This window comes from Colletotrichum costaricense (assembly GCF_030867565.1).
Source record: "Colletotrichum costaricense strain IMI 309622 chromosome Unknown Scaffold_12.1, whole genome shotgun sequence".
In the NCBI taxonomy this organism is placed as follows: domain Eukaryota; kingdom Fungi; phylum Ascomycota; class Sordariomycetes; order Glomerellales; family Glomerellaceae; genus Colletotrichum; species Colletotrichum costaricense.
The window spans coordinates 839508-854572 of NW_026848241.1; the positions used below are offsets into that span (position 1 = coordinate 839508).

The 15065-nt window shown below is 54.3% G+C and overlaps 7 protein-coding genes across 7 annotated transcripts; 5 read left to right on the plus strand and 2 right to left on the minus strand.

Annotated features, from left to right (window-relative positions):
- Positions 1-738: 738 nt before the first annotated feature.
- CCOS01_11229 (uncharacterized protein) lies at positions 739-1328 on the plus strand (the record flags this gene model as incomplete). Its single annotated transcript, XM_060459382.1, has 2 exons — positions 739-841; positions 1120-1328. The coding sequence occupies 2 exons, from the start codon at positions 739-741 to the stop codon at positions 1326-1328; spliced, it is 312 nt and encodes a 103-aa protein (XP_060310114.1).
- A 519-nt stretch (positions 1329-1847) lies between these two features.
- Positions 1848-2186, plus strand: CCOS01_11230 (uncharacterized protein; the record flags this gene model as incomplete). The annotated part of the gene is made up of 1 exon (XM_060459383.1): positions 1848-2186. One exon carries the CDS (start codon positions 1848-1850, stop codon positions 2184-2186), a length of 339 nt encoding a protein of 112 aa, XP_060310115.1.
- Positions 2187-2425: 239 nt separating this feature from the next.
- Positions 2426-2782, minus strand: CCOS01_11231 (uncharacterized protein; the record flags this gene model as incomplete). Its single annotated transcript, XM_060459384.1, has 1 exon — positions 2426-2782. One exon carries the CDS (start codon positions 2780-2782, stop codon positions 2426-2428), a length of 357 nt encoding a protein of 118 aa, XP_060310116.1.
- Positions 2783-4007: 1225 nt separating this feature from the next.
- On the plus strand, positions 4008-4811 carry CCOS01_11232 (uncharacterized protein; the record flags this gene model as incomplete). The annotated part of the gene is made up of 3 exons (XM_060459385.1): positions 4008-4064; positions 4213-4317; positions 4458-4811. 3 exons carry the CDS (start codon positions 4008-4010, stop codon positions 4809-4811), a joined length of 516 nt encoding a protein of 171 aa, XP_060310117.1.
- Positions 4812-8224: 3413 nt separating this feature from the next.
- Positions 8225-11530, plus strand: CCOS01_11233 (arid/bright DNA binding domain-containing protein; the record flags this gene model as incomplete). Its single annotated transcript, XM_060459386.1, has 1 exon — positions 8225-11530. The coding sequence occupies one exon, from the start codon at positions 8225-8227 to the stop codon at positions 11528-11530; it is 3306 nt and encodes a 1101-aa protein (XP_060310118.1).
- A 650-nt stretch (positions 11531-12180) lies between these two features.
- Positions 12181-12740, minus strand: CCOS01_11234 (uncharacterized protein; the record flags this gene model as incomplete). The annotated part of the gene is made up of 2 exons (XM_060459387.1): positions 12181-12249; positions 12387-12740. 2 exons carry the CDS (start codon positions 12738-12740, stop codon positions 12181-12183), a joined length of 423 nt encoding a protein of 140 aa, XP_060310119.1.
- Positions 12741-12978: 238 nt separating this feature from the next.
- Positions 12979-14740, plus strand: CCOS01_11235 (eIF3 subunit 6 N terminal domain-containing protein; the record flags this gene model as incomplete). The annotated part of the gene is made up of 3 exons (XM_060459388.1): positions 12979-13003; positions 13186-13748; positions 13826-14740. Coding segments are annotated over 3 exons (1503 nt in total), but the record flags the coding sequence as incomplete, so codon positions are not given.
- Between the last annotated feature and the right edge of the window lie 325 nt (positions 14741-15065).

The following is a 15065-nucleotide window of genomic DNA, read 5'->3' on the forward strand; positions in this document are numbered from 1 at the left end:
AAGAAATTTTTGGTTATCGATAACGCATGACGGCCGGTGCAGCCTCTGAGCCTGCCCGCCCGGTCTTTTCTGCGTGCGGCGTGCCTGCCTACGCCCTTCGGGACTCAAGTCCTCAGGGGACCGGGGTCCTGCCACAGCGGAGGGCAACGAGCAACAGCGGGGGGAGGTGGTCCGTGAGTCGTGTAAAGTGGATTTGAGCCACACCTTGATGAGAAATGAGGCTTGTTCACGTGCCATGCTCACCGTGGTGACATCTTCTCTCACCGAACTCCCGTCTCGAGGGCAGCATGTAAGTTGGTCGTGAAGGCATAAAGCCTCAACAAGAAGCAGCCTTCGGTTCAAGCGCTCAAAGATGGTTCCTACATTATCCTTATCATATTCTAGGGCATCAAATCGTCTTTTGCTTAAGCACACCCTCTCTGCTGAATTTCTTTCTGTCTTTGAAATTGGTTCCAAAACCAGATGAGAATGGCAACACAGGTTCGCGCACATGAGAAACGCGACAGACAACCCGTGGACTCCACTTCATGTACGGAGTCTATCGAGGGCTTGACCTCATGGAATTGGAATGTAAGTACACCATATTATCATCCAGTAGTTGGAATTCATCATGAGCTCGATCCCACGATGACCTCAATTGCGTTTCCCATTGCGTCTCTAGGCTTGCGTCCCACGGGGCTCCAATCAAGGTGAAAAGTATCGCTCTTCACAACCTTACGCACAGGAAAGACAAGGCTCATGGGCACGTCTCAGTCGATAGATGCGCAACACATCGAAAAGGCACGACACGAGACTCTCATTGCAGTGTATCGCGAAGCTGAATTCGACTCACTTATTTGTAGTGAGATTTGTTCCTGCAGTGGATTATCAACAACATCGATTTGCAACTCGTGAAACTATGGGCAAGATAATTCATTCCTATTTGACAATGTTAGACGCAAGGCCAATCAATTCAGATATCACTTTCAAGTTTCAAGGTATGTTCAAACAAGAGGCCTAGATCAGACACTTGCTTCGGTACTCTTTTACGCCGCAGTTGTAAGTAACACGAGCTGTGGACGCAATGATCGAGATGGACATCAATGCTTTCCCTACTTGTTGTCTCTCATAACATAATAGCAATCATCTACAGGATAAAAGGGTATCGGGATGACCTGGAGCAGCAGAACCAACAACAAACATCGGGCATCCAGGTTGGCGGCGCCGTCGAAGGTCTGTGCCCCACAGAAGTAGTGGAGCCGACGTTTACGCTAGACAAGTTCCGTTTGAACCAGCTCAGTGCAGATTGGTCACAGAGCGGATGTGCAGGGCTGGGAAAGGGACGGTAGCACAAGGGGGGGTGAGATGGCGGGGAGGGATGCTGGAGTCTGGACTATCCGTGGATAGCAGAGGAGAACAGGACTCGACGAACTCTGCTCATCGCCCTGTGGTACATACCATGTATGCAAGTGTTGCCAGAAACTCATTTTCTAATGGTCTTGTACCATTATCCTGACTGTTAAGGGGAAGACAATTTGAGATCTCGCACCAATACCGTGCTCCAATACTGAGCACAACCTGCTGAGAGAGAAGGGATACTTTGTTGCTCGCGCTCCATGAGAAAGGCAGGCCTCCCAGTCAGTTCTTTTTTTTATGTAGTCTTGCTACGGATGCTTGCTTCGTTATATCGGAGAGCGGCAAGCCTGTACGCTCACACTCATATGGAACTGAATCACTACAAATCATGAGATTTCCATAAGATTTCGCCATGTCGGGTGTGAGGGGAGGTGGGCCGAGATCAAGGCTGGCGGGCGTTAAAGCTTTGGCGTTTGCTGGTCAGATTTGGGTCTCGGAAGGGATGATGATGGATGGTTGGATGGTGCGCCTTTTCTTGGGCAGATCTGCACCCACCAGGAAACGCTCACGCCCGTGATGGCGGTGATTTGTTTCAGGATGTGCTCAAAAGCTTGGAGCTTTCCTTGCATTGTAATGGGAGCGAAACGAGAAGCTATCTCAATGCCCGCGACGTTCTACCTAAGCAGTCCCTGAACTTTGGCATTGACTGCCTCAGGGTTGGTGAGGGGGGTTTGGCGAGGATGGAGGGACGCTTTTGTATTCGTAAATGTGAATGGCGGGCCATCCATGCGGTCCGGCATCTTGGGTGCTTGGCCACAACAACAAGGGTGCCCAAGAGTGGAGAAACATAGGAACCGTCGAGGTATGAGTCTGAATCGGTTCGAGCGGTGAAGCGAAGGGCAAAGTGATGCGAGCGAAATAAAGTAGCAATGGCGCCGGCTGAGGTGGGAATCGATGCTTGAAAGTTCTTCTTCCTGATGGAGACTGTACAAGATCGAGTAGAGGCACAGCTGACAGGGATTTGTCAAGATCGAGCAAAGCTGGAGGTGATGTGAAGCAAGCGCTGATGGTGGTTTTCTATCTCGTGTGGTTAGTGCAGTGCAGTGCAGTGCAGTGTGCGCATCCACGTCTCGTCTCTCGTCCCATCATCTCCCGGATGGGGCCGATGCTGGGCTTGGTGACATCCATGAATGGAGACTACTTTGGACCTCCATCCCCATCCAATACCTACCTTAGCTACGGTTACCCTGAGGCACTGAGGCACGGCAACACAAACAGGAAAGATAGCCGAGGAGGGTTCAAGCCATGGGAATCCAGGCAGATGAAGGTGCCCTCGCGCGGAGCAGCACATCCATTCCATGTTTGGCCGCAATGAGACAGGAAAAAGGGAACAAAAGGTTATTGAAAAATACTGCGTAGAGACGAGAAGAGGATCCGAAGCTACCATCCTTGATGAGCGGCGTGGCAGAGACAAGATGCGCCAGGCCGGGCCTAGCAGCCAACCAACCAGCTACTTGACCACACAGCCAGCGTGGCAAAGGCAAAGGCCAAAGGCCAAAGGGAAAGACGAAGCCGTGCGTTTGAACTGGGTTTAGATTGGATTGGATTGGACTGTGGGTTAAGGTAGAAAGGGCGCGAGATTGAGGAACGGCGGGGAAGAAAGGCCGGAGCAAGCGATGAGATGAGATGAGATGAGGCAGGAATTTGCATTTTGCTATTCGACAGGGCGTGTCTCTCGCAATAACGTGAATCGGAGAAAAAGGGGGCACACGTGGATATGCAGAGCTGGTCCTCAATTACTGCTGGATGGAGGATCTTCTTGCTGTTGAAAGTAGGTGCCTGAACGTAAGGTATTTGTAGGAGCACACATCCGACGTGAAGAAAGACGAGAAATCCGGTGGGATGATTGAGATGGCGTGAGCAAGGTGTATGATGGGAGGAGAGGGGAACAGACGGCTGAAAAGAAGCAGAAACCATTGACGGGTGCGTACAAGTGAAATACCCCGACCATTTCTACTCAGTACCTTACTGACACGGTCTAAATGAGGCGTCTATCAGAATGGGGGAGGACGGGAGGTGATGATGGCTGATTTCCGAGGCTTCCCTACCCCCTCGCTCCCCCCAAAGCCCGCCCCGACGTCAGCTCCATTCCCACAGAAAGCACGCAGCTGGGTAGGCAGTCACGAAAGGGTTTTCTTTCCTCTCGTTGCAATACCAGATCTCACCTTGAAGTGGCCTGGTATTTCCTGCTTTATCTTCCTGCTCATTCTACCTTAATGTATCTGAGGTAAGGAAGCAACTGAGGTACGTTGACCACCCGCACCTGCTTCACCTGGCAGCCAACTTTCCTCAGAAGGTCGGGTGGGCAGGTACCTTCCTCGCCTTTCAATCGGGTCACAAACGTTCCTTCCTCGTTCCCACCAGCACCCGCATGACACATGGGTGGCTGCAACTTCCTCAGCCCAACTTTGCTCCTTCTTTCCATGAGTTACCTTAAACAAGGGACAGGATGGCACGAAAGCGAAGACATTGGGAGAATCACCCGCCGGACGGAGTAAATATGGAATCAAAGGTTAGGAAGGCAGGAAGTGCCCAGCTCATCGGAGGGGTTAGCTACCGTTTTGCACTTGTCCGACACCGTCGAGCAGGGACGGGCAGGCACTGTAAAGGTAATGGGTCCGAACTGGGAGGAGCGCAGGACCGACACCAGCACCAGTACCAGCACGGAGGTACATCCGCCATGTACTCTAATTCACATAAATCGCCCAACCTGCCCCCGTTCCCTTTCCTCCTCTTTTCTGACCATTCCCTCACTTCTCTGCTGCTTTCCTTTCCTGCTCTTCCTCGTCGTTGCAAAATTATTGCAATTCTCTCCAGTCTGCGCTGTCGCTCTTTTACGGGCCGTTGACACCGGCGTCTGCTGATCTGGAAACGGTAGCCCCTCCCAAGGCCTCACCACCGTTTTCCCACCGTCAGGACCTTGTAAGTTCTACCAGCTGGACCCGGAAACAACAACAACGGATCATTCGACCTCGAAAAAAGACGACCGTCGCCAAAAAAAAAAAAAAAAAAACCAAAGTCGATGGAGTGAGAGAAATTCGGTCAAGCCTCGCTTTCGCCAGGAACACGTCGATTCAGCAGAGGACGCTGAGGGCAGACTCCCTCCCACAAAGGGTCGAAACAGTCATGGCCTGTCTGGGGCCACTCGACGGACGGGGTCGACCAGGGTGCTTGGCCGTATCTGGACCCAGTGGGCGAGAATCTCCAACCCAGCGACTACCATGAATGGCCAGGCCTTCAGGCTTCATTCAGTGCCGCAGCCTTCGTCCCTCTTCATGTTTGACCGGCAGTCAAGAACAAGGACCCAAAAGTGGCCAGAAAAACCGGACAAGTTCAAGCCCAATCGACCCGAAAAAAACCTCCCAAGCATCACTGCGACCCAGCAACAGCAAACTATCGAGCGCAGGCACGAGTAGAAAGCCTTCTAGGACTAGCCATGCGGGCCATGACCGTGACGGGGCCGGCACCGGGCCAGGCCAAACTGCGCCAGACATGGGATCCCGCCAAAGAAATGACGAAACAACCCTGAGAGCAGCCTGGACCCTACCGCTACCGCTGTCGCTACAGCCTTCTGCTACTGCCACTGCTACTGCGACCTACCCTTACCGTGGCGCCATGCCAGTAAGGAGACTTGAAACCTTCTGGCTTAGACCATTTGATATATGCCAATTCGGAGACCGCCGCAGAGTTTCGACGCTTCAGTTTCTATCGTGTGTCTGCCGACGTGCCAACGAACAGCAGAAATGGAAGTCTCATTATGGGCTGTCCGAGAATCACTGGCGCCGATGTTGGGTGATTCTGACGGGGATGTGATGGCCGCTTCGACCTGAGCCATGTCACTGGGAAGCATGCATCTCTACCGCATTAGCTTCTTTGGGGCCTTCATTGGCGGGGCATCCTGCAGCAATTAACCATGGACAACGAACGACGGCGGCAGTCTCGAGATGCAACATTTATTACTCGAACGACGACGACAACCACATGCGGCAATTCGCCTCCTTTACCTTTCTTCGACTTGTTTGCTTCCTTCGGTTCGCACATCATGCAGACTTCTGCGCTCCCGACCTTCCCCTACTATCTGCACAAGGCAAGGCCTTCCCCACTTACACTAGACGCCGTGTTCTTACACCCCTGCGGATGGTGATAGGGAAACGCACAACCAGGCGCAGTGATGGAGCGACGTGCGACGTAATACGGCTTGCTAAAGTTGGCTGCCGTGGCGCTGGATCGAGTTGAGTCTGTCACATTGCCATTCCTTCGCTCTCACACCTACACACCTATCTACATACCCGCCATCTTCCAACTACTCGATGCAGGTTTCGGATGTGGCATTGCTATCAGACGCTGTTATCGCCTCACGACATGATCATCTTTCGCGAGGTAGCTCGTCGCCTTCCATCTTTGCACCCGGGCATCTGGCTGCCTACTCTCTATTCACGCCTCTTTCGACTGACAGGCTTCTTCTGCTTTCATTTCTTTCCCGTACTCCTGCGACCCGAGCAGACCGCTTGGTCGAAGAAAATATATCCGTGGACAGCCATATCAACTTTTGAAGGATATGCACAGGACATACCAGAGCAAAACGATCTTTCATAATCGTCATATGGGCGGGCATTCTTTACAAGCGGAACCCATGGCGCTCAAAATGTGTCGTTCCAGAGGCGGCACCAACTGTTGTCTGGAATATGTTTTTGTACGCTCAAGAAGTCTTGGGATTGGTCTCGGGGATCATGCAGATATGCCATACAGGCAGAAAACAGTGACTTGTTTATCGGCCTTATGGGCTCGAGAAATATGTTGAAAAGAGACGGGGATTTGAGGAAGGCACTCCAGGCTCGATCATGGGAATGGAGAAGGAAGACCATACGACACTACCTCGGAACGATGATCGGCACAGAGAGAGAAGGAGAGGGTCATCGTGACTGTGAACTCCAGATGGGGATGGACAAGCGCAGACGACTTGGGGAACATGGGCATCGGAATGCTCGCTGATACCTATCACGAGGAAGGAGGATGACTCGACAACAACAGCGGTAAACACCATTCCTCACATCCGGTACAGTGAGAGCAGCAATTCTGCCCGAGGTGAGCAGATGCGGTTTAGGTGACTTTTTGGAGGAAGAGGGAAATAATACGCGGACGTTACTTGGTGGGCACCAATCTAGTAGTGTTTGGTAAGACACTGATGGAAAATGTTAACAGCAGACACTGCTCTGGTATCTGACCACTAACAAAGACATTTCATTGGCTCTTCGGTTCTCTCCGGGCTCTGGGTTCCACCGAGTCCAAACAACGCTAGTCCGTAGACGGAAGGGAAGCGCGTCTGGGAACATTTGCCTGGCGGTGGGCGGATGAAACCAATGGAGCAGCAGCACAGCCCCCCAAAGTCTCTGCTGATTTGTCGAGAGTTGGAAGAAGCAGGCAGGAGCAGGACTTGACTTGACAGACACGACACAGCCAGGAACCTAAGGACACACTCTCACTCGGTCGCGTCCAGTTCGAATGGGAAGCCAGCTCAGTTCCAGTTCACAGTTCACAGTTCATCGACCCTCCCTTCCAATTCTAATATCCACGACTCTCAGCCCGGCTCTCATCAGTGTTCCAAGCTGCAGCAGCCTTTGCCTCTGATTCGGGACGCCGCCGCCAACAAAGCTACTTTTGCTTTCTGTTGTCCATCGCTTTTGAGTAGCATTTGTTAGGTAAGACCAGGCACACCCTCTCTCTCTCTCTCTCTATCTCGTTCTTCTCTCAGCCTTTCTGTTGCATTGCTTGCTTGCTTGCTGCTGGTCGCTTGCCCACCCCATCGCTTTTTGCTTTGAGGCTTTCTTCTTATTCTGCTTTTCTGTTCTGGCCTGTCCCGACCCGAAGCTGTACTGCCTCCCTCCGCCGCCGCCCCAAAGTCGTACCCTTTTTTTTTTTCCCCCTTCCCAATCCTCGCACCCCCATCCCGATCACCCCCGGGCCGCCGATAGAGTTGTAAGTGCTGTTTCCATCATCTCGTGACCTCTATTCGATGCGATGATGTCTCCTTCTTGATGGTTGACACCTGTCGATGTGGTTGCTGATGCTTGTGGTTGCGCGAGTTCGCGATCCTGGGCACTGCAGGCTTCGCATCGCCTCTGCCTCTTTTTTGCCTTTTCCCCCCTTATCGCTGCTACCTTGCCTTGTGTTCCTTGCGCGCTTCCCAGCCCATATGTGGCTAGTCACTCGAGAATAATCTAAGCTTACAAGATGCCTCTTGTTCGCCTGTCTCGTGAGTCTGAGGATTGCCTGTTGGCTTGGCTGTGTTGCGTTGCTCATTTCATGCTCCTCCTCTCTGCCTTGCCCATTTTTCCCAACCCTCTAGCCTCTCTCACTCACTCTTTCCCTTCCCTGTGCGCCACAGCCTTCCTTCCCAGTCTCACTCCCCCAGAAGGCACGCCGCACCGCCAGCTGCCAGAGCCACCTTCCCAGCCGACTCAGACCCGACGACCTGAGGAAAGGACCGGGCTGCTCTGCTCCCCCCCAAAACCGGCGCCAGTCGTGCCCAGCCCAGCCCAGCGCACTTCATCCCCCAAAAGCGGCTGGCTCCACTGCTGATTTCCCACACACCTGCGACTCGTCCGCTCGCTCGTTCCCCCCAGCACCACGCACCACGCACCACGCACCACGTCCAATCCACCACACACAACCGCGACGCGCGACAAGTCTGCATCGCGACAAGCCGCTGCCGTGTCACTCCCCATCTCATCCATTTACTGCTCCATCTCAATGGCCCTTGGCTTATTTCGTTGCAGTCGCTAATTTTCCCCAGCAATCGCTCCATGGGTCGCGCCAGACGACCTCAACCATGAGCACCTGGATGAACGAAGCCGCGGTCCCCAACCATAATGGCAACGGCTTCCCACACATGAACGATCCTAACGCGGCCGGAGCCATGATGGATCCCTCCGCCTTCATGGGCAGTCCTGCCCATTTCAATCCCGCCCAGTTTGCCAATCCCCAGCAGGCTCAGCAGGCACAGCAACAGCAGGTTCAGCAGCAGCAACAGCAGATGGCCGCAATGCAAAATGGCCAAATGCGCAACGCCTCTCCGTCATCCTTTCAGAATCCCGCCTATCAAACAAACCCCGTTATTCCATCGAAACGACCGCGTCCTCGCGAAGACAGCCTCGCCGGCTCACCGCGACAAAACCCTGGCATGCTGCCAACGTCACGCTCCGAAACGCCTCAGACCTTTCCCGGCTATCAACCCGGTATGCCCCAACAGGCGCAAGGCCAACCTTCGCCGTATCCCCATCTCCAAGCCAACGGCTCTGCGAACGCGACACCTTCACCCATCATGGCGAATCAGTTGCGACCCGGAAGCGTGCCTCAGCGAGTTGCGACCGCGTCGCCACACCCTTTCTCCCCCGGTGCGCAACAATTTGCGCCTCAAGCGTCACCGAATCCCTCCGAGCACAGCACTCCGCAACCGAACCACTTCATGCAACAAAACATGCCCAACATGCCTCAAGGCTACAATCCGAACTTCAACCCTTCACCTTCCCCCGCGCGACCCTCCCCCAACCCGAGTGCGATGGCGGGCTCTGGCATGATGCCTCAGCAGATGGGACAGATGCCCCAGCAAATGGGCCAAATGCCGAACCAGATGTTGCCCCCCAACATGCAACCGCGGAATGCCATGGAGCACCAACAAATGGCAGCTTACCAGGCGCGGCTTCAGAAACAATTGCAACAGGGAACGATGCAGGGAATGCAGAACATGCAGAATATGCAGAACATGCAAAATATGCAGAACATGCAAATGGCAGCTCAGATGCAGGCTCAAAATATGGCGCAAGGCCGTGGAATGATGCCGAAGCAGCCCATGCAAATGCCTAATGGTCAGATGCCCCCGGGCGGTATGAGGCCCCAACCCCAACAGCGACAGATGCAGCCACGAACCGACCCGGAGCAATTCATGAAGAGTCTCACTACTTTCATGACCGCTAAGGGTCAACAGCTGGACGCGAACCCAGTCATCGGCAACCGACCCGTCAATCTGTTGACATTATTCCAAGCCGTGCAGAGCAAGGGAGGTTACAAGCCTACGACTGCTGGTAATCAATGGCCTCATGTTTCGAACAATATTGGATTTCACCCAGGCCAGATTCCCCAGGCACCCCAGGTATTGAAGGAGATATACGAAAGAAATCTACTCAGATTCGAGGAGGCTTGGGTTGCGCAGCAAAGTCGACAACGCATGATAGCCCAACAGCAGCAACAGCAGCAGCAACAGGGTATGCCTAACCAGCCAATGCCGCCAGGCGCCCAACCCCAAACAACACCCACAAAACAAATGTCTCCGCAAGGGCCGATGCCGCCTCAACAGCAGCAGCAGATGATGCAGTCCGGACAACCGCCAATGCCTCCTCAAGCTCAAACTCCCGTCAAGCAAGGGTCTTTTAGCGGGCAGCCTCCGTCTGTCAATGGCTTCCAAACGCCTCAGGCTCCGGGGCCACATACGCCTGCGAGCGCACAGCAAGGCCATGCCCGGAACAGCTTGTCTCGCAGCGTAGAACCGACGCCGGGCCACCCCCAAGGATTTCCAGCAGCTTCTCCTGCGTCTGTCAAAGGTGGTGGACTGCCCATGCCTGCTCCCCCAGGACTGGACCAAAACCCCATGGCAGCTTCGATCAAGCCCCGTATGCTGCGGCTAGCTCAAGAATCGGACGAATACACACCCAGTGCTCGCCCTCTTGAGACCTATGGTGGTATCAATATTCGAGCTTTCGACCTGAAGGGCTTGGAGCTTCAGGGCTTGAAGCCAGATATCCCACCCCCATACGAACTTGGATACGTGGATTTGCACGCTCTGACACGAAGTCTGGAGTCTGGAATCCACGGCGAAGTACGACTTGCTCTTGACACCCTCGCCGCTGTCACTTCTACGCAGCATCAGGCTCTGCACATCCACCTCAAGTACTGCGAAGAGCTCATCGAAGCTTTACTTGAATGTGCCGAGGACCAATTGGACTTGCTTGTCGAAAACACCGAGGAGGCTTCGTCAGACATTCAATTGACTCCCTACGAGGACGTGGCTCGTGCCTGTTGGACCGACAAGATGGGCGTGAAGGAGCTGCCTAAGTTTGGAACCCCCGAGTACGAACTTGACCGTGCTGTTGACCGGTTCTCTTGCGTAATCACCATCTTGCGCAACCTTTCCTTCCCTGAAGCTTCCAACGAAAACCATCTGGTTCTAGGCGACGAGCTGGTCATCAAGTTCCTCTGCGCTGTGATCAGATATCTCGGCACGAGAACCATGCTGTTCCGGACAAACGCAAACACCCTCGAGTTCATGAAAGACGCCATTATTCTACTGTCTAATATCGCAGGCGCAGTCGAAATTCCCGGCCGCGAGCAAGCGCTGTGTTTATTGCATTTTTTGCTCTCTTTTGCACCAGCACCTGGACCGTCTGTGGTAGACAATAAGCTCTACTTCCCACCTTACCAGCCTGGAGTCCATACGTACACTTTCCATGCCGTCGATGCATTGGCTAGGTTCCTGGCTCGCGACGAACCAAACAGGACGCATTACAAGACCCTCTTTGCTACGGAAGCCAGCAGTAGCCCACCATACGACCTGTTGACGCGCTCGTTTGCTCTGGCCACCACGGTTATTCCCATCCAGTCACCAGAATCTATCGTCGCACACATCGAGGCTCCCGAGAAATTCTTTAGGCTTGTCGAAGATCGGAAGCCTTGGCTCATGCAGGGTCTGTTGGCTACAGACATCATCGCATCCCTCGCACCCGGATATGAGACAGGAATCGCCAAATCATGGCTATCCAGTGGCAATGGCTTTGCTCAATCCCTCTATCACTTTGTCCAAGTGCTTGGAGCTCAATTCGAGCAACCATGGCAAACGCGGAGTGGTCAAGGGGACCCCGCAGGTCGAGACACGGGCTTGGTTTATATTGCGACGTCTGGCATCTCAACCCTTCGGAGACTAGCAGAGAAGGCAAGGGATCCCAATGATCCTAACTCTTTAGTCCCCGCGGACTCATTACCATCGGAAGAAAGCCTCTTCAAGATGATGATGATGCGATCCCCCGAATGGACAAAAGACGGAGTGATGAGGAATCTTGCTGCCTACGCCTCGCTAGAGTCATAGGTATCGTCATGGCTTTTCATGTATGGATTAAATCAAAATATGGGGAAAATCAAGCTCGGTGCAGGTTTCTTCACCATATGGTTTTGATGGGCCGAAGACAAGACCGAAGCTCGGGACCTGAGCGCCCGAACGAGGCGTTTAGATGTATATGGCACGTCTTTGTATAAGAGTTGTAACCAAAAAAAAGACTTTTGGCGTGTTGACGGGAGTTTACTGGGAGCATGGAGCGAGGCTACTTGGTCAAAGGGCCGTCTTTCATAGGTGTATATATAACGCGGAAATGCAAGAATACCTCACGGACCACATCCAAACACGGCTGGTATCAATGACATGATAAGTGGTGATCCTGGACTTGTGCGAAGAGTTTAGAGATCCGAGTGTTGAGGTGACGACTGAAATTTAGTCATCACACTGTCTCAGCTGTAAGACGGGAAGGAGTCTTTGGTCAAGTATTGCTCTCTATGGAGCTAATAGTACATCGCCATGTATCTAAATCAATAGCGCAATATCGTACCGAACTTTTTCAATCCACGCCCTCGGCATAGAGCACCAGCCAATTGACCGTCTTTGCTCCCAGTGGTATGATACAATTTCTGATTATACAATCCGGCCTCGCTGATTAGCGAACCGCACACCGTATATCCCGACATTCATGCCGTCTTTGCAGGGTTCCCCAATGCGGTGGTCAACCACTCCTTGACCTTTTCGACGTGGAAGCCCTATGATATTGTTAGAATTCGACTAAGTACAGTAGAGAGACTCCGGAGAATTGGGCTCGGGAAGGGTGAATGGTTTCCGTCCCCCCCACCCCCCAAACCAGTTCTATGGTTGCGAGAAGAAAGGAGCTCCGACGTACCTTGACCTGAACGTGTCCTGTGATGGGGTTCAGCTTGACCTCTGCCTCGGCGAAGCCAGCCTCGCGGGCGAGATCCTGTGCAAACGCCTTCTTGTTTCCCTCAATCTTCTTGACAATGGTGAATTTGGACGAGCCGGCGGCCTTTGTGCGCGCGTAGACGGGGAATTGGTTCGAGGGGGTGAGGCTGACGACGTACGGTCTCGCTGTGGTCTTTGGTGAGCTCGTCGTTGTCGTCTCGGCGGCAGCGGTTGTGGAGGAGAAGCGTATTGAGGGGAGGAAGGCGGTTGTTCTTGGGGTAAGGAGGGAGGTGAGCTGGGGCCGGGCGAGGGCGGCGCTCCTGACTGCTGAGCGCATCTTGAAGTATGTGGTTCGGATGCTTAAGTCTATGGGTATCGTTTCGAGGCACAGAGACGGCGAGGATTCGGTTGGGCAGGGCTCTGTTGGGCGTTTGACTGGACCTTTAGCTGGGACGGAGAGCGGTACAGAGGTTTCTGGTGACGAAGGGATTCGCGCCGGTTGAAGCTCGGATCAATTGGGAGCGTGTCGAGGGACCGTGCACTTGACGTTGAATTCACCGACAACACCCCACAGTTTTCCAGAGGTGCAGACGTCCTTAGGTAAGCTACCCGTGGGCCACCAAGATACAACAAAGCTGTCCTTCCAGTGGTTCAGGCGTTAGGCGGGAGCGGCAAAACCACGGCACAAAGCCCCCCACCAAACCTGCCCTTTGGCGAAAATGCCCAAAACTCTTTCTGCCCCTCAGCGGAAGGAAAAGATTGAGCAAAAGACGATCGCGCAGACCCCGAACCGGACGGCCGACGACACCACACCCCCCTCCCTCCTCCTCCTCCCCTCAGGCGACGACTCCATACCTCGATTTTCTCGATCCGGTATTTTCCAAGATTGCCTCCCGACCGACAACACTTACACTCATCCACCACCCGAAAATACACCTCGCCCATCATGGAGGATGTCTATGCCGCCCTCGGCGAGGAGAGCATCCTGCCCAAGCTCGCGTCGCAGCTGTCCCGCCACCTCGTCTTCCCGCTGATCGAGTTCGAGGCCGGCCGTGCCGAGGAGAAGGGCGACGATGCCGGTGCCCGCAAGATCCTTGCCGGCAAGATCAAGCTGCTCGAGGATACCAACATGGCCGACTACGTCGCCCAGCTGTACCAGGACCTCAACGGCGGCGCCGAGGCGCCTGCCGAGTACGCCAAGAAGCGCAACGAGGTTATTGCGCAGCTTGAGAAGTACGAGCAGGACACGGCCAAGATCTCGGAGCTTTTGACTCGCGAGGACGTCGTTGGCGCCCTGCGCAGCGACAAGGTTGCCAACTTGGAGTTCTTGAAGAAGGATCACGATGTGAGTGGCCTTGTGTCCCTGCTAGCTTCGGAGGTGATACACGGGCGCATATGCTGACTGAAATGCCACCAAAACAGGTCACCATCGAGATGGTCAACGCCCTGTACGAGTTTGGCCAGTTCCAGTTCCGCTGCGGCAACTACGGCGCCGCTGCCGAGCTGCTGTACCAGTTCCGTGTCCTGTCCACCGACAACGACCGCGTCGCCTCTGCCACCTGGGGTAAGCTCGCCTCCGAGATCCTCACCACCAACTGGGACTCTGCCGTCGAGGAGATTATGAAGGTCAAGGAGAGCATCGACAGCAAGCTCTTCAACAACCCCCGCGCGCAGCTCGACCACCGCACCATGCTGGTCCACTGGGCCCTCTTCCCCCTCTTCAACCACGAGGCCGCCCGCGAGCCCATCCTGGACCTCTTCTTCTCCGCCGCCTACATCAACACCATCCAGACCGCCTGCCCGTGGGTCCTGCGCTACCTCATCGCCGCCGTCATCACCGGCCGCTCCCGCTCCCGCAACTCCTCCCTGCAGGCCAAGCAGATGAAGGACATTATCCGCTACGTCCGCCAGGAGGCCTACGAGTACGCCGACCCCGTCACCGAGTTCGTCTCGGCCCTGTACGTCGCCCACGACTTCAACGCCGCCCGCGAGGCCCTCCGCAAGGCCGAGGAGGTCTGCCGCGCCGACTTCTTCCTCATGTCGTCGTCCGACGCTTTCGTCGACGCCGCGCGCCACCTCATCTGCGAGAGCTACTGCAAGATCTTCTCCCGCATGAACATCCGCGACCTCTCCGCCAAGCTCGGCCTCAACCCCGACGACGGCGAGAAGTGGATCGTCAACCTCATCCGCGAGACCCGCCTCGACGCAAAGATTGACAGCCAGGAGGGCACCGTCATCATGAACCACCCGCCCAACAACGTCTACCAGCAGGTCATTGAGAAGACGAAGGGCGGCTTCTTCCGCACGCAGGTGCTCACCGCCGCCGTCTCCAAGTAGGATCTGGCTTCCCCGACGGAGCGGCGCCAGCACCAGTATGAGCAGAAGCAAAAGCTACAGCAGATGCTTTGGGATTATTGAGAAGAAGGGCAAGCATGAGGAAGAACGCTAGCTTAATGGCCACACACGAATCACATATGATTTCAAGACGATTACCGTACAAAAAAAGATGGGAAATTGTTTTTTGGTGATCCAAAAAGAAGAAGGGGGGAGAAACCCCGGGCTTTCTTTTTTTTACAATGACACGATAGAACCTACACCGCCAAATTTACGACAACCACGAAGCATCTCACCTCTCTGGTCTGAGAGGTGGAGCTTCTCTTTC